At 38.8% G+C, this 18521-nt stretch overlaps 1 protein-coding gene across 1 annotated transcript in view; it reads right to left on the reverse strand.

Moving 5' to 3' along the window:
* Window positions 1–18521, reverse strand: part of pgap6 (post-glycosylphosphatidylinositol attachment to proteins 6) — a 45516-nt gene that overhangs the window by 10216 nt on the left and 16779 nt on the right. The window contains exons 6-10 of the mRNA XM_073060568.1: window positions 10099–10418; window positions 7866–7962; window positions 6516–6639; window positions 3487–3629; window positions 2297–2475 (exon numbers count right to left, since the gene is read on the reverse strand). Of these exons, the coding sequence (XP_072916669.1) occupies window positions 2297–2475; window positions 3487–3629; window positions 6516–6639; window positions 7866–7962; window positions 10099–10418 (863 nt within the window). The remainder of the gene's footprint in view (window positions 1–2296; window positions 2476–3486; window positions 3630–6515; window positions 6640–7865; window positions 7963–10098; window positions 10419–18521) is intronic.

The raw sequence follows: 18521 nt of genomic DNA on the forward strand, positions 1-18521 counted from the left end.
TAAGGTGTGGGAAACAAGTAAGGAAGTTATGGAACCTATGACAATTAAAGAGGTGGAAGTACTGGCGCTTTTAAGAAATTTAAAAGTGGATAAATCTCCGGGTCCTGACCGGATATTCCCCAGGACCTTGAGGGAAGTTTGTGTAGAGATAGCAGGAGCTCTGACGGAGATCTTTCAGATGTCATTAGAAACAGGGATTGTGCCGGAGGATTGGCGTATTGCTCATGTGGTTCCATTGTTTAAAAAGGGTTCTAGAAGTAAGCCTGGCAATTATAGACCTATCAGTTTGACATCAGTGGTGGGTAAATTAATGGAAAGTATTCTTAGAGATAGTATTTATAATTATCTGGATAGACAGGATCTGATTAGGAGTAGCCAGCATGGATTTGTGCGTGGAAGGTCATGTTTGACAAACCTTATTGAATTTTTTGAAGTAGTTACGAGGAATGTTGACGAGGGTAAGGCAGTGGATGTAGTCTATATGGACTTCAGCAAGGCCTTTGACAAAGTTCCACATGGAAGGTTAGTTAAGAAGGTTCAGTCGTTAGGTATTAGTGCTGGAGTAATAAAATGGATTCAACAGTGGCTAGATGGGAGATGCCAGAGAGTAGTGGTGGATAATTGTTTATCGGGATGGAGGCCGGTGACTAGCGGGGTGCCTCAGGGATCTGTTTTGGGCCCAATGTTGTTTGTAATATACATAAATGATCTGGATGATGGGGTGGTAAATTGGATTAGTAAGTATGCTGATGATACTAAGGTAGGAGGTGTTGTGGATAATGAGGTGGGTTTTCAAAGCTTGCAGGGAGATTTATGCCGGTTAGAAGAATGGGCTGAACGTTGGCAGATGGAGTTTAATGCTGAGAAGTGTGAGGTTCTACATTTTGGCAGGAATAATCCAAATAGAACATACAGGGTAAATGGTAGGGCATTGAGGAATGCAGTGGAACAGAGAGATCTAGGAATAACAGTGCATAGTTCCCTGAAGGTGGAGTCTCATGTAGATAGGGTGGTGAAGAAGGCTTTTGGAACGCTGGCCTTTATAAATCAGAGCATTGAGTACAGAAGTTGGGATGTAATGTTAAAATTGTACAAGGCATTGGTAAGGCCAAATTTGGAATATTGTGTACAGTTCTGGTCACCGAATTATAGGAAAGATATCAATAAATTAGAGAGAGTGCAGAGACGATTTACTAGGATGTTACCAGGGTTTCAGCACTTAAGTTACAGAGAAAGGTTGAACAAGTTAGGTCTCTATTCATTGGAGCGTAGAAGGTTGAGGGGGGATTTGATCGAGGTATTTAAAATGTTGAGAGGGATAGATAGAGTTGACGTGAATAGGCTGTTTCCATTGAGAGTAGGGGAGATTCAAACGAGAGGACATGATTTGAGAGTTAGGGGGCAAAAGTTTAAGGGAAACACGAGGGGGTATTTCTTTACTCAGAGAGTGATAGCTGTGTGGAATGAGCTTCCTGTAGAAGTAGTAGAGGCCAGATCAGTTGTGTCATTTAAGGTAAAATTGGATAGGTATATGGATAGGAAAGGAGTGGAGGGTTATGGGCTGAGTGCAGGTAGGTGGGACTAGGTGAGATTAAGAGTTCGGCACGGACTAGGAGGGCCGGAATGGCCTGTTTCCGTGCTGTGATTGTTATATGTTATATGTTATATGTTATTTCAGGGAACAAAACAAGGGCTTTCTACTTAGTCTGACTGCATGTTAATCACTGAGCCTCAATTTCTATGTGCAAGCACAGGTGCAAGAACAACCTCAAAAGTCCTGTTAAAATTTCACTTCAAGGGGAGAAGTTTCTTTGGGCTAAATGACAAATGCAGAAATATTGTTTACAACTGAACTACTGTAAATGTCGAGAGGAATTAAAACAGTCATACATTTTCACACCCAGTGCCACTCCTCACAGCTCGTTCTGTAACATACATACCTACTTTGAGCTCAGGGCATTGTTTTAAAAAAATGAATTCAAAACTGTAAACATGGTAATGTATGATAGAAATTTAAAGTACATGCATACCATGTCTGGCTCATTTCCCATTAGCCTGGGCAAGTGGAGTCTAAAGTGATATCTTCATAACTGAAAACACGTTTTAAAATTAGAAAGCCTATTTGTAATTTTAATCCACCTGCTAACAATGAGCATCATTTCCAATGGGGGTTAATATCAGAAAGTATTCAGCAAAAATTATATTTACCTACTTTACTATAATTAGACTGCAGTAAAACTGTAACTTAAAATTACAATAGTTTTGATAACAGTATCTGCACTGCTTTTAAGATTACCGTTGAGAAAATCATGGTGAAGAGATAAACAGCAGCCTCTACAAAGTAATAGTGATATACAGCAACCACAATTGGCGGAATGAACATCAGATTACTCAACGTCAGTAAGAGCGTTGCAAGCAATTGCTGTCCATACGATAGACCGTGGGTATCATCTGTACAGCTCCATCCACTCCAGCCTAAGGAAGAAGGTAGAATTATTTTCTCACAAGGAACAATCATAAAGCATGGTAATCCACTAACAACACACACAAAATGCTGGTGGAACGCAGCAGGCCAGGCAGCATCTATAGGGAGAAGCACTGTCGACATTTTGGGCCGAGACCCTTCGTCAGTACCAACTGAAAGGAAAGACAGTAAAAGATCCATGGCCTCCTCTACTGTCAAAATGAATCCAAACTGAGGTTGGAAGAACAACAACTTATATACTGGCTGGGTAGCCTCCAACCTGATGGCATGAACATTGACTTCTCTAACTTCAGTTAATGCCCCTCCTCCCCTTCTTACCCCATCCCTGACATTTAGTTGTTTGTTTTCTTTTCCTCTCTCTCTGCCCATCACCCTGCCTGTTCTCCATCTCCCTCTGGTGCTTCCCCCCCCCCCCCCCCACCTTTCTTTCTCCCAAGGCCTCCCGTCCCATGATCCTTTTCCTTCTCCAGCTCTGTATCACTTTCGCCAATCACCACACTTAGCTTCATCCCACCCCCTCCGGTCTTCTCCTACCATTTCGCATTTCTCCCTCCCCCCACTACTTTCAAATCTCTTACTATCTTTCCTTTCAGTTAGTCCTGACGAAGGGTCTCGGCCCGAAACGTCGACAGTGCTTCTCCCTATAGATGTTGCCTGGCCTGCTGCGTTCCACCAGCATTTTGTGTGTGTTGTTTGAATTTCCAGCATCTGCAGATTTCCTCGTGTTTGCTCTTTAATCCACTAACAGTATGTTTTATTGAAACAAAACAGCAAGTCTTCATTTGAAGTAACATAACAGATACTCAAGATTCTTTACTTCATCAATAATAAATCCACGGCCTTTGTTTGTTGGCACAATACCTATCTTTTTGTTTACTGTCAATTAAATGAGACAGACATATACCCGGTACATTTTGTTATACATAATGCAAGCTACAAAGAAGCATAGCTTCCAGGGTGATTTATTCCAGGTTAGAAGTTATTGTGCTGAGCATGCTTACCTGCTTTACAAACACATGCAGCATAAAGATATCCATGGGTTCGAAGGAGTCTGCATTCTCCATACACACCACAATCAGCAATACAGGGACTCAGTACAGCTGATACAATTACCAGAGCAGACTCCTTTACACAAACCTGATTGCTAAAAGACAGAAAATTATAATTAATAGTTAATTACAGAAGTCAATAAATTCTTTTCCTTTTCAATGTTTGACAATTTGGTGTTTGGTGTTACTACCTCTAAATATACATTGATAGGCTTTGGACTTAATACCCTCTAAACACATGGAGTGAATATCAGACAGGATCAAAAAGCATGATATCTATATAGTCTTGATGGCACAGAACACCAACTCCAGTTTTAACTGAATCGCTCCAACTATAATTATACAGTCTGCCCACCCAAAAAAGCAGACCATGTGTATCTCTCAAAATTCTTAAGAGTTAATATCCTTTTCATGCACTTTAAAGCATAAAGCTGAAATCTCAGAATTTATCCTCAATTTAGAATCTGAAGTTACTAACAACTCCACAATTACCTCAAAATACATTCTGAAAGTTGGTGGCCAAAATTGTAAATAACTCCCCAAAATGTGAAGACATTATTGATCTATGCAAACTTGCTTAAGTATCTGGTAAGAGGCATCAAATATCATTGTTACTTAAAATATTACTTAAGATTTGTGAATGATAAATAATCACTATTAACTATTTTCTTTCCCCATCTTTACAAAAGCTACTATTGTTTGTTCATCATCTATTCATGGATTAAAATTTGACACCAACTAAAATAAGCCTTTAAATTTGACTGTAGTGCCATGTAGCAAAGGCACATCAACCAGATGAAGCATCAATGCAACTGGACACAAACATTTTTTAAAAATTAAAAATAATTCTCCAAAAATATAACTCATAGATACACAATGCAGGATATTGCCTTGAAGACCCACACCTCAAGGTTCACCAACAGCTTCTTCTCCATTGTCATCAGGTTCTGACAAAACCTTACTTTTACCTTAGACTATATTTTCCTCAACTTGCACTACTGTCATTATATTTATTTTTGCTTGTTACTCTGTGCAAGTTATAAGTAAGCTATTTTTGTAATGTACTGTGCTGCTCTACAAAAAACTAACTTTCAAGGATTTTATACCTGGATATTATGTAGTGAACTTGTCTTCATTCACTGTACCCTGCAGATAATCACATTCATTTACAATTTTTATATTGTGCCAATACAGCATTAATATTTTCATTCCCAAACATTTAGTGTTATTTTTGAGAAATTGTTATGTAGATGCTTTGTCCTTTCTCCATCACAGAGCTTTGAATGAACTAGTGTGAATATCTGATAGAAACAGTTCCTTGCGTTTCTAGACCAAGACATTTCTGAGCTACAAGCTACATCATGAATGGCACCACAAGCTTGAAGGGCTGTTATGGCCCACCCCTATTGTTTCCATACCGGGTAAAAGTGAAAAATAATTAATTTTTTAAAACATTTTCTTGCAACAACCATCTAACCTCCATTACTTAGATATTACTAGTTCAAAGAAACAATTGTTAGCTCTCCCCTAACATTATATCACACAAATGCACACCATTATGAAGTGACTACTTGTACTTAAGTACACACAAAGTGGCATGTTTCAATAAGTACTGAAATAATTTGATACACATTCCAATTATTTTTATGGTGTGTTAACAAAACTCCAACAATCAGTTCAGATAAATATCAGATAATAAGAACATTCAAGGGATATCTCCTTCTGTTTTGGCATTTCTTTACCTCCCTCAACCATCATAAAAGGTCAAATTAATTCGCTTTTTATAATACTGCTGCGTCTGGAACTAAAGGATACACAAAGCAATTGCTATATTAGCCTACTTAACACTGACAAAATTTCTTAACAATGAGTGTAATTCACTGAATTGCATGCTTTGCAGTCATAAGGACAAAAGGAGCCCTATATAAATGCACTTGACATTCGATGGACATAGTAGAAGTCTAGAATATTCAAATTATTTGGTTCTGAACTTTCACTAGAAACAATAATCCATTTTGTGCATTATTCATGCTTGTCTTAATTCAAATTATTTTTTATTTTTATTCCTCTGCGTACAAATCATGGAATGGTGTCAGCCTTGGCTCAGTACCGCCATTCAGCCAACCAAATCACAAAGTCAAGAATCTAAAGGCAGAACCTATAACCTGGGGTTACTCAGGTTACTGTGGAACACACACAAAATGCTGGAGAAACTTATCAGGCCAGGTTGCATCAATGGAAAAGGGAAGTCAGGCTTCCTCCCCTCCCCGCACTTTCTCACTGACTTCTCCCCTTCATTTCCAGTCTAGAAAAAGAGTCTCCACCTAAGACGTCCACTGTTTACTCGTTTCCATATATGCAGCCTGACCTGCTGAGTTCCTCTAGCATTTTGTGTGTGTTGCTTTGGATTTCCAGCATCTGCAGATTTTCTCATGTTTGTGATTCTATTACCGTGGAAGTCCAATTCTGCCAAGCGAAGTATTGTCTTTTGAATAAGACATTTAACATAGTCCCTTGTGTACCCTCTGTATGTGGGCTTAAGACGGTAGTATCCAAATAGCCAGTGGCTTCTTTTGGCGAGTGGTCTTTCTTCAAATGACAAAATCTAAAGAGAATATCTGGTAAATTTACTTCATTGCTGTTTGCAGAGGATTCCTACTGTCAATGAGAAAAGTACCTGTGAGAGTTTCATACATTAGTACATACTTAGATTGATTATGAAGTGCTTTGTGATATCCCAGGGTATTGAAATAACTACATAAATGCAACACTAGCCTTTTTAAAAAGAACTTGATCTTGGCAAGGCCCTAAATTTAGGAACTTTTTTTGCATATGCTTTATCCAACTTACCTCTGACCTGCTCAACACAAAAATAATCAATCTGCAATTGTACTAATGATGTGCATTCATCTAGTTAAGTCTAAGTCAATTAAAGCTATTTGATTTTGAATGATTGATTTCATGATCAACAATGGCCTCACCCTTTATCATTGGGGCACAGGATTTGCAAGGTGAGGTACCAACGGTCAGTCTCTGGGTAAGGAACATGAAGGGATGTTGATAATATCGAAGTATTCATTTTAAGCAGATATCCCCAAGATAAGGCTTTGAAAAGAAAAACATATATTATAATGCATACAATGCATAAAATCAAAACCTGAAAAGATGTAGTCTTAAATATATAGATTTAACTAATCCAAAGTCATGGATCCACTGAATTATGTTTTTGAACATTCTTTGATTTTTATACCTGCATGCAAGATTATACAAAAGTAATGCAAAAGAGTTTAGATGAGCTTCAAGCATTGCAACAACAAATAACATCCAAACCCTTATGCAACTCAAAAAGATTGGACTCTACTTTTGTTTAAAAATAGGAACATTGTAGAAAATTTTGAGAAATTGAGGTTATAGATGTAAACTTTAACAACAAGGATTTATAAAAGAAACCTATTGGAAGTGCCCTAGCTGTGGAGATTCTGTAAAACTAATAAATGTTTTTCCAAAACTTATATTCTCATTTCTCTCTGTGGACTTAGATGGAAAGAGAATTAAAACTTTCCATCTATTCTGATGAAATACATACTTCAAAAGTCATGCTAACCTGAAAAGATTCCAGATATTTGATCCCCAGATAAGATGACACTTTTCTCAATGAAAGCAAATATATAAACACCACTGGAGTCACATTTCCAGTACCTGGTACTTGGATGTCGTTAAATTTAAAGTGAGACATTCTACCTCCAGAACATGAAAATTAAGCCTAAACTACCCCCAAAGCATTTAGTTCAATAAACAGTAGATATTTATCCAACGATATTTGCAATGAGACTTTGAAAAAGGTCTTTTTGCATCTAAGGTCAATCCTTCAAATGCTGAGTTCTATACACCGCAAATGACCTTCAGAATCATGTTCTTGAATGTCCTGTCCATGAGTTTGAAGAACAAAAACTGAAACATTATCTATATTGTTTAGTTATGCATTTTTTTGAAAGCAGCAACTATTGAGAGACTATACTGTATTCATAAAAATATTCCAAATTCATCTGAAGCACAATGAGAGAAATTTTTAAAGAAATTCAAAAGACAAAGCAAATGCCATATTCTGCAAAAGCAACAAGCACCAAAGTCAGAGAACCAAGTGAAATTTTAAAAAAGCAGAATAGAGATATAGCCCGCAAATCTGGTGATTAATTTATAAAATCTTCAATTTTAGAACAGAGTCAAATCGCCATTATGTTGAAAACAAAAGAATGCAAATTCAAGCCCAAAATATGAAAAAAATCAATCAGATAATTAGAAATTCATTGCATTTGTGAACTATTGAGTACCTTCTCTGCAATTCACGGAATTGACATCCAGAGACATCACAGGAGACCCAGCACTTAAACAGGCTAACACAGTTGTGTTTTCATTGGACAGTGAAGTCTAGAAGATTGAAAACAATTTTCTTATGCATCCTTCAATAGCAAACCTTTTATTTCTACATAGAAAATAAATACTAATATTTGAAATATTGCAGAATATTGGTAGCTTGGTTATTTGGAAGTTTGGTTGATCGCAGAGCTCGGCAAAATGTTTGCAAAATCTTTTACAGATAAACTGTTCATGGTGTTTTGAACCAACCAATCAGACCATGACATCAATAATCAATACCCATTTGGACCTCAGAAAAGTATATAAGCCAGCATTCTGATGAGACAACACCCTGAACTGTGCACTGATGACGGCTTCCAGTTTGGAGCCAAAATGTCTGCATACATTTTGACAAGCTCGGCGAGCAATCAAACTTCCAAATACTAATATCTTAAGAATGTGTTCTTGAACCTTCAGTTTCTAACTACGGAACACAATTGATATGAAACAAAATGATGTACTAAAATCTAAATGAAAGACATTCAACAAAAGGTGTGACTGGTAAAAATAAGGAAACCAGAAGGTGAGAGGAAAACCTTTATATTAAACCCTTGATCTTTCTTCATATCCTTTTAAACAGAGTGAAATATAGATTATTCAGATTGTACTTGGAAACCAGTGTATTTGACAATAAGGCTTTAAGTAGGTCAAAGAGTTTGTAAATCCATTTCATTTCTCATGTGGAAATCATAATTCTGCATACTATTAATTTTCTCTAACTAGATGTAGCTCAATTTCTAAGTTGGTACATTATGAGAAAAGTTAAAATGTATGAAGCTGGTTTTTAATAGTATCATAACTGATCTACATTTACTTCTCATTGGTTTTTATCATTCCTATTAAAACTTCTGTGCAACAACTTGGTCTTTCCCCTTACCACACCCCCCCCCCCCCATCAGCAAGGAGCAAATACTTCCACTAGTTGTCCATTCCAGAAATCTGAAACAGAAGTAGAAAATAAGTTCTCCTGAAAGTTCCACAATCAGAAAGAAACACTGCTCTTTTCTCCAAGATATTGGCTGACCTGCTGTGTGACCCCATTACTTTTCATCCTTGTACTTGATTTTCGAGACTCACTTGCAAGAATATTTACATTCATTTAATGATCAACTTCTGATTTTAACAATAAATAGAAATCTGTACGGATGTGTTCCTTGTTCATAACCTCACAAAGAACAAACTAAATCATGAAAGTTTTAACCCTTCGCAGGTTTGAAGCAGTATACACAGAGCACAAAGCTAGCTGAAGAACTATTAAGGTTTTGTACAATATTTACGCTTAACCGGAAACAATTACCTACTTAACTAGAGACTACAAGAACTAAAAAGAAAAGCTGATTGAAGTTAAAGGTGATAATGCAATGAATGGAACACCTGGATGAAAAGAAAAATAGATAGTTTCATCTAAATTAATCAGACTGAGTTTCAAAATAGAAATAAGATACAGTATGTATCAATTTGAATACAAAATATTCAAAAGACAAAAGAAAATTGATTGAGACAGATGGAAGGCAATTACTGTCATTAATAATGTAAAGTTGACTAGTATTAAAACAAAGAATGAGATACTGCACAATAATTACATTTTAGTACCAAAGGAGGTGGCTGTTGAAAATGACTATCAACACATTGTGAAAAGGTTACTCAATCTGAAATTATCATAATTTAACTTCATTTTGCAAATTTAGTACATATTTACTGTATTACAACAGTTTCATGACATTGAAAGAATTTCAGAATGAGACATTCAGTAAGGTGCCATATTTTGGAAGTGAAAATATATTTCAGGTATCAATTTAAAGACATCTGTCATCACCTGAAATTATTGTATTATTCACATATAAACTAAAACAAATGCTATTAACTTCACTAGCATATTACAGCCTAATAAATTCATCACCTCTCCTCCATCATCCTCTGTGGTTAATTATGTTCAGGAGAATGGAATATTAAAGAAACAAGTTGTACCACATGGGATCTAATAACGTTTTCCAAAATGTTCCATTAATAAGGGAGTTAAGTTGACCAAAATGGAATTTGTTAAAAAGTCTCTTGCAACTACATGACAGTGTCTACAATTAAATCTGCCCAACAACTTACACTGATACAGCAGTTTCTGCATAACTGGGAAGAAATAGAAAACTATACCTTATTTAAATGCAAGTTCAAGATAATTGTTCCACCACTGTCTCTTTTAGTATTCAAGTTCAACAGAAGAATTAAAGGATAGTCAGAGGTGACAAAAACATCTGGTCCATTTAAAACAAAAAATCTCACAGAGGTAATATCCAAAGCTTCCCGAAGAACAGGCTGATTATTAAAACACGATTTCCAATCATTATTTGCTTCTTTATTATTGATCTTCATGTTTAATCTAAACATATCCACATTGTTTATTAAACTTTTGCTTGACAGAGTGAAGTTTCTACTCATAATGGAAAGATATCCAGTATTCACAGGTGAACATACTGCAAGAGACAAGAAAGTTTACATTTCGATTATTGTACAATGTAGACAACACTTTATTCATCAGGCAATATTAAAAATATCTAGATTTATTGCTCCTCCATCACTCTCAAACACCTATTGCTAGTAATTCAACACTGCAATGTATCATGAAATTTAAAAAATGAATTGGTTGCCAAGTGCTGTTATTTTATTGGTCAGCAGTCAAACCACATTTTAGTAGAAGTTAATGAAGAGGAATGACATTGCTCTCCCCAAAAAAAATCTACAAGTTCAAAGTATATGTCACCGTTTTCTTGCAGGCATTCACAGTAAATACAACAATAGAATCAATGGGTACAAACAATCAACATGCAAATGACAACAAAGGTGTGCACTAAGGTCATAAAACATCAGTTTTGACCAAGTTTTTGAAAGTTACTACAATTTTATTACTGAAGATACACAAGTTTGCCACTTATCAATAACAGCTGTATTCAACATCACCACCCACTCACTATTAATCAACAAGCTTCAAAATCTGAGTCTCGGTACTCCCCTCTGTAATTGGATCCTTAATTTCCTTATCAGTAGACCACAGTCAGTACAGTTCAGAGATAAGATGTCCTCTTCGCTGACAATCAACATAGGTACACCTCAAGGATGTGTGCTTAGTCCACTGTCCAACTGTCTATACACTCGTGACTGTGTAGCTAATCACAGTTCCAACTCCATCTCTAAATCCAACAAAGACATCACTATTGTTGGCAAAATCTCAGATGACAATAAAGAGGCACGTGGAAGGAGATAGGTTCATTGGCTGAATGTGCCGTAACAACAACCTTACACTCAACATCAGCAAGACCAAGGAAGTGATTGTGGACTTCAGGAAGGGTAAATCTGGAGAAAACACACCAGTCCTCATTGAGGGCTCGGTGGTGAGCAGCTTCAAGTTCATAACTGTCAACATCTCAGAGGATCTCTCTCATATTGATGCAATCATGAAGAAGGCATGTTAGCACAGTTCTACATCCTAATAGTGCAGAACTGATAAGGGAATAATAGAGGTTTTCAGAGGCAGAGCAGCAAGAACACAGACTAACTAGAATTTGGGGAGACCAGCTATCATAAAGAAGACCCCTCTGGCTGTGGCAGAGAGACAAAGGCTCAGTTGTTTGACCAACAGAAGATCCCCTATTTCAGTGTGTAAGAAAAGTAGTTTAATGAGGATTGGTCCAAAAGGAAAAAGGAAAATTCATGAATTATATGGATTATTTGCATTTGATATAACAGGTTGATACAATAAAGTTGCAAGCAGTTTAAATTAGTTATAATTTGTGTGGTCATTCACCTAATCAAGTTAACATATTTGATGTCCTTTAGTTAGGCTTGAAAGGAAAAGACCCAGGACCCCTTGACCTTCAAATTGAACTACCACATAGATTAGGAGGTCAGAATATTAAAATAGGAAAGTAATTGTATAGTTATATACAAAAAATGTGAGTGCAGGTAAGAGTTTGAGAAAGAGGGAAAATAAAATAAAATGTTGGGGGAGCAGGGACAGGCATATTTGATACTTTACTCAGTTTCAGTTCAGTGTGAATGTGTGATAAGAGAAAATGTGAATTGTAAACAGGGAAAGGTGGAAGTAGAAAAATGGAAGAGTGTCAGGATGTATGGACTGCAGGTTAGCACCAAATCAGAGGAGAATCAGCACTGATCATACCAAGTATTTAAAAAAGATAGAAAAGTTTCAAGGTCAGCTCTCAGAGCGGAGTGTTATTTGCACTTGGGGAGAGAAATAATGATACTGTAGATTGGGGTGATTGTAGACAAGGTGACACACAATAGTGAGGTTAATTGGGGTTTATAATCAGGCTCTCTCCTCGGGCACTGAGCCGTCAGTACCCCCTTCACCAATGGTGCCTGTGATAAGAATCCAGGGATTCACCAGAACTAGGGGGAAAGGTTGTAACACAGTATGTATTCTACTCCTTTTGGTGTGGCCCTATTAAGTGCCATAGCTACAAATATACCAACGTGTGAACAGGGAGATAATCCTAGAGAATTTTGTCAGTATATTCAGCAACATGGGATAACATGTGGCATGAATGAAGGAGAGGAGCAGAAGTTAACCCTTCTGTTTCTATTTCAATATTGCATTCTGGAGGAGCTGGCTCAAGGCTAGGGGACTCTGGGTGAGTTACAAGATGCTATATTAGAAGCTATGGTGATTAATCAGGGTGACATAATGGAAATTCTGCTTAAGTGTTTCTCTGCAAAAAAAAAGAGGGGGAACCAGCCCTCTGCATTCGTGATGAGATTGTAGTTTTTTCCAAGAAATTCAACTCAACAACAGAGTACAAACTAGTTTGGAACTTTGGTGACCCACAGTACTGAGAAGGCAAAGAAAGTGGGTGATGTTTGATCACATGTATCCTACAAAAACACACTGAAGCATGGAGTCTTGAAAGGAAGCATGGACAAAAAAAACAAGGATCTAAAATCTAAGTATTTTCCCTCCAGTGAGTACATGGAATTATTTTAATTGGGAGTGTAAAAAACATTTTGAAAGAGGTTTCCCATAACCCAGACAGGTTTAAAAGAGTCAGTGTTTAGCAAAAGCTTCATGCAGGAGAACCCAAGTGTCAGGTGGTCAGGTGACAATACCACAGGAACAGAAGGGACTTTGGCAGCCAAGAATGTAGGAAATCCAGAACATTATGGTAAAAATGTTTGATTTGTGCCTAGTATTATTCAGATAGACTGGCTTGGGAAACAGCTTTAAAACACATACACCCTGTAGAAGGGTCATGGAATAAATTGAATTTGTGGGACCTTTATCTGCATCTCCCAATGGATTGAAATATATCCAGGCAATAGAGGATACTTTCACCAAATAGATTGAAGCATCTCAACCAGAGATGAGATGAAACATGCAAAATGTTTCACATTCTACAGGTCCATGGCCGATGCCATCTCCCTAGTCCTACACTCACCTCTATAGTATCTAGAGAGTAAACAAAACCTGTGTCAGACTATTGGGTACTGACTACAGCACTGCTTTCGATGTCATAATACCAAACCAACTCCTCTCCAAACCCCTAGACCTGGGACTCAACAGCTGCCTCTGCAGTCTGTTCATGAGGAAGTCCAGTTGCAATCAGTAAGGATGGGCAGCAAAACCTCCAGCACGATTATCCTCCACACTGGTAGCCCACAAAAGGTGCAATCTCAGCCCCATACAGTCACAATTGTCTGACCGGATTCTGCTCTAACTCCTCTGCATGTTTGGGATGATGGGTTATATACAAATACTTTATTGTCACCAAACAATTGATACTAGAGCGTACAATCATCACAGTGATATTTGTTTCTGCACTTCGCGCTCCCTGAAGTACAAATCGAAGTAAATATAATAAAAATTTAAATTATAAATCATAATTAGAAAATAGAAAAGGGAAAGTATGGTAGTACAAGTCAGGTCCAGATATTTGGAAGGTACGGCCCAGATCCGGGTCAGGACCTGTTCAACTGTCTTATCACAGTTGTAAGGAAGCTGTTCCTAAATCTGGCTGTATGTATCTTCATGCTCCTGAACCTTCTCCCGGAGGGAAGTGGGACAAAAAGTGTGTTAGCTGGGTGGGACTTATCCTTGATTATCTGGCAGCACTGCTCCGACAGCGTGTGGTGTAAAGTGAGTCCAAAGATGAAAGATTGGTTTGTGTGATGTGCTGGTCTAGGTTCACGATCTTCTGCAGCTTCTTCCGGTCTTGGACAGGACAACTTCCGTAACAGGTTGAGACGCACCATATCTCAAATAACAATGATTCAGAGTTCAGGAAGAAGACAGCAAGCCTGGTGACAGTAATGACAGCAATCTTTCCCTCAATGTCAGCAGAAGAGCTGCTCGTTGACTTCAAGAAGTGGGGGGGGGGGGGGGGGGAGGAGATCAATAGAGCACATGCCCAAGTTTACATTCATCGAGAGAATTAAAAGCTTCAAGAAGCTAGGAGTGAATATCAGCAATAGTCTGTCCTGGTCCAACTATATTGATGCTGTAGCCAAGAAAGCTCATCAGGCTAAAGAAATCTGGCATGCCCCCTTTGACCTGCACCAATTTTTAACTGGTGCACTATAGAAAGTTTTCTATTCAAGTGCATCATAGCTTGGGATAGGAGCTGCTCTGCCTTTGACCACAAGAAACTGCAACATTATGAACACAGCTCAGCACATCATGGAAACTACCTTTTTGTTCTTAGAATCTGTCTACATTTCTGGCTGCCTCAGTAAAGCAGCCAGCGTAATCAAAGACACCACCAACCCAAACATTGGCCAGAAGACCAATCATCCCTCATTGGCCAGAAGACAAAAGCCTGAAAGCACACATCACCACCGGGCTCAGGGATGATCTGAGTAATGGGATCAACATGCACAAAATAGTGCACCCTAACACTTTCACCATCATTCTGGGAGATTTTAACCAGGCCAGTATGAAAAAACAAATCACTAAGCAACTACCATCAAAAGATGGCTTGTAATACCAGAGTAAACAACACACTGGACCATTGTTACACCACCATCAAGAATGCCTACCGTGCTATTCCACACCCTCACTTCGGGAAGTCTGATCACATAGCTGTACTTCTACTCCCTGAGTATAGGCAGAGACTGAAGACTGCAGCACCAGCAGTGAGGACCAAAAAGGTATGGGCAAGGGAAGCACAGGGGCGCCTACAGGACTGCTTTGAATCAGTGGACTGGACTGCATTCAGGGATTCATCTTCAAATCTGGATGAGTGCACTGCAGTTGTTACTGACTTCATTAAAACTTGTGTGGATGAGTGTCTGCCCACAAAGACATACTGTACATTCCCAAACCAAAAATCTGTGGATGAACCAGGAGTTAAGTCATCTGCTAAAGGCTAAATCTGTGGCGACCCAGGCCTGTACCAGAAAACCAGGTATGATTTACAGAGGGCTATTTCAAGGACAAAGAGACAATTTTGAACGAGGTTGGAGGTGACATCGGATGCATGGCAACTCTGGCAGGGTCTACAAGACATTATTTCCTACAAAGCAAAACCCAATAACATGAATGGCAGCGATGCTTCACTACCAGATGAACTCAATGCCTTCTATGCACGCTTTGAAAGGGAGAACACAACTACAGCTGTGAAGATTCTTGCTGCACCTGATGACCCTGCGATCTCTGTCTCAGAGGCTGATGTTAGGCTGTCTTTAAAGAGAGTGATCCCTCGCAAGGCGAAAGGTCCCAATTTAGTACCTGGTAAGGCTCTGAAAACCTGTGCCAACCAACTAGCAGGAGTACTTAAAGACATTTTCAACCTATCACTGTTTTGGACGGAAGTTTCCACTTGCTTCAAAAAGGCAACATTTTTACCAGTGCCTAAGAATAATAATGTGGGCTGCCTTAATGACTATCGCCCGGTAGCACTCACATCGACAGTGATGAAATGCTTTGAGAGGTTGGTCACGACTAGACTGAACTCCTGCCTCAGTGAGGACCTGGACCCATTGCAATTTGCCTATCATCACAATAGGTCAACAGTAGACATAATCTCAATGGCTCTCCACACGGCTTTAGACCACCTGGACAACACAAACACCTATATCAGGATGCTGTTCATCGACTATAGCTCAGCATTTAAACCATCATTCCCACAATCCTAATTGAGAAGTTGCAGAACTTGGGCCTCTGTACCTCCCTCTGCAATTGGATCCTCGACTTCCTAACTAGAAAACCATAATCTGTGCGGATTGGTGATAACATATTCTCTACGATCAACACTGGGCACCTCAGGGGTGTGTGCTTAGCCCACTGCTCTACTCTCTATATGCACATGACTGTGTGGCTTGGCATAGCTCAAATACCATCTATAAATTTGCTAACGATACAACCATTGTTGGTAGAATCTCAGGTGGTGACGAGAGGCCGTACAGGAGCAAGATATGCCAACTAGTGGAGTGGTGCTGCAACAACAACCTGGCACTCAATGTCAGTAAGACGAAAGAGCTGATTGTGGACTTCAGGAAGTGTAAGATGAAGGAACACATACCAATCCACATAGAGGGATCAGAAGTGGAGAGAGTGAGCAGCTTCAAGTTCCTGGGTGTCGAGATCCCCGAGGATCTAACCTAGTCCCAACATATCGATGTAGTTATAAATAAGGCAAGACAGCAGCTATACTTTATTAAGAGTTCGAAGAGATTTAGCATGTCAACAAATACACTCAAAAACTTCTATAGACGTACAGTGGACAGCATTCTGACAGGCTGCATCACTGTCTGGTATGGAGGGCTACTGCCCAGGACCAAAAGAAGCTGCAGAGGATTGTAAATCTAGTCAGCTCTATCCTGGGTACTAGCCTACAAAGTACCCAGGACAGCTTTGGGGAGTGGTGTCTCAGAAAGGACCATTATTAAGGACCTCCAGTACCCAGGGTATGCCTTTTTCTCACTGTTACCATACTGGCAGGAGGTACAGAAGCCTGAAGGCACACACTCAGTGATTCAGGAACAGCTTCTTCTCCTCTGCCATCTGATCCCTAAATGGACATTGAATCTTTGGACACTACCTCATTTTTTTTTCCTCCCCATATACAGTATTTCTGTTTTAGCACTTTTTTAAAAAATCTATTCAATATATTTAATTAATTTCTTGTTTATTTATTATTATTTTTTTCTTCTCTCTGTTAGATTATGTATTGCATTGAACTGCTGCTGCTAAGTTAACAAAATTTCATGTCACATGCTGGTGAAAATAAACCTGATTCTGACTCTGATTTTGGTAGTGTTACGAATGTGAAGCAACTCTGAGGGGCCAAAGGGTACAAAGTCGCCCCCTCCTTTTTGAGAATCGCAAGATCGCTATTAATTCAGGTCTGGGACCCAGGAAATGACAGAGAGACACTTAGAATACACAAGGTTTGGAATGTGTCCTGACCTCAGCAGAACGGAACCACTGATAACGGCCATTGTCTCTTGGAGACGGAATTGTGTATTGAGTACTGTACTATTCATTAAAACCCCTCAGGGGACAACCAGAGTGGTCTGATCGAGGGATTGCATCATCCCAACCTGATTGACATCAGAGACCTCGTGAGTAAGGATAAAAGAGGGGTCTGGGGAACAACCCCTTTAGACGCCCCAGGAGAAATGCCAGAAATCCCATGACAGCGTTTTATAGCAAAAGCCAGTGGGGTGCTCGTGTGCGTCCTCCCTTGCCTGGGTGGCGGGCTCACCATGGAAGAACGGTTTAGCTAAAGCAGAGGCCACACTTGAACGGCCACGGCAACGAGACACCTGACGGATCGAAATCATAAAGGTTGGAAAAACCCGTAGCGGTAAATGTTCCCATGATCTCTCTCTCTCTCCAACAATTGCAACACAGCGGTCCCCAATGGCTGCAGCCTGCATGAACTAAGTGAACTTTATATTTCCATCGGACAATATATTATCCCCTAGACAACGATAGAGCTTATTTCTTATTGATTATTATTATACCCGCACTTTTAGATTTAGTATTGGCGACGTATATTATCTGTATATCTGCATTGATATTATTTTTGTGTATTTTTACTAATAAATACTGTTAAAAATAGTATCATCAGACTTCAACGGACGTCTCCATCTTTGCTGGTAAGTGACCCACTTACGGGGTTCGTAACAGTAGAAAGAATTAGTCCTTTATTCAAAATAATAGCAGATGAGGAAATGTTGAATTCTGTATTATTAGCATTCTGCAACTCAAAGTGTGGATTAATAGAGAGAAACAAGCATGGTTTTGTTAAAGAAGTCAGAGAGGATTGATGAGTGCAATGTATCTCAAAACACCTTGGATACACTCACACATAGGTTTATCTGCAAAACTGAAACCCAAGATTAAGAGAAGGGGAACTCTGGGACAAAAAGAGATTACAGGTCTACAATTCATTTTCAATCCAAAGGCAGGTCTACAATGGTGTTTCTCATGGGACAATAGACTACTATTGAGTACACATTGGGCAGAAGCTCTCTAGCCTTGGCTAATACTTCTACTGGCATGTGTTGAGCTCATTATTTACTAACTGACTCAGAACTACTGAGCATAATGCTGGGAAATT

Source organism: Hemitrygon akajei, chromosome 11 (genome assembly GCF_048418815.1).
Source record: "Hemitrygon akajei chromosome 11, sHemAka1.3, whole genome shotgun sequence".
Classification (NCBI taxonomy): Eukaryota; Metazoa; Chordata; class Chondrichthyes; order Myliobatiformes; family Dasyatidae; genus Hemitrygon; species Hemitrygon akajei.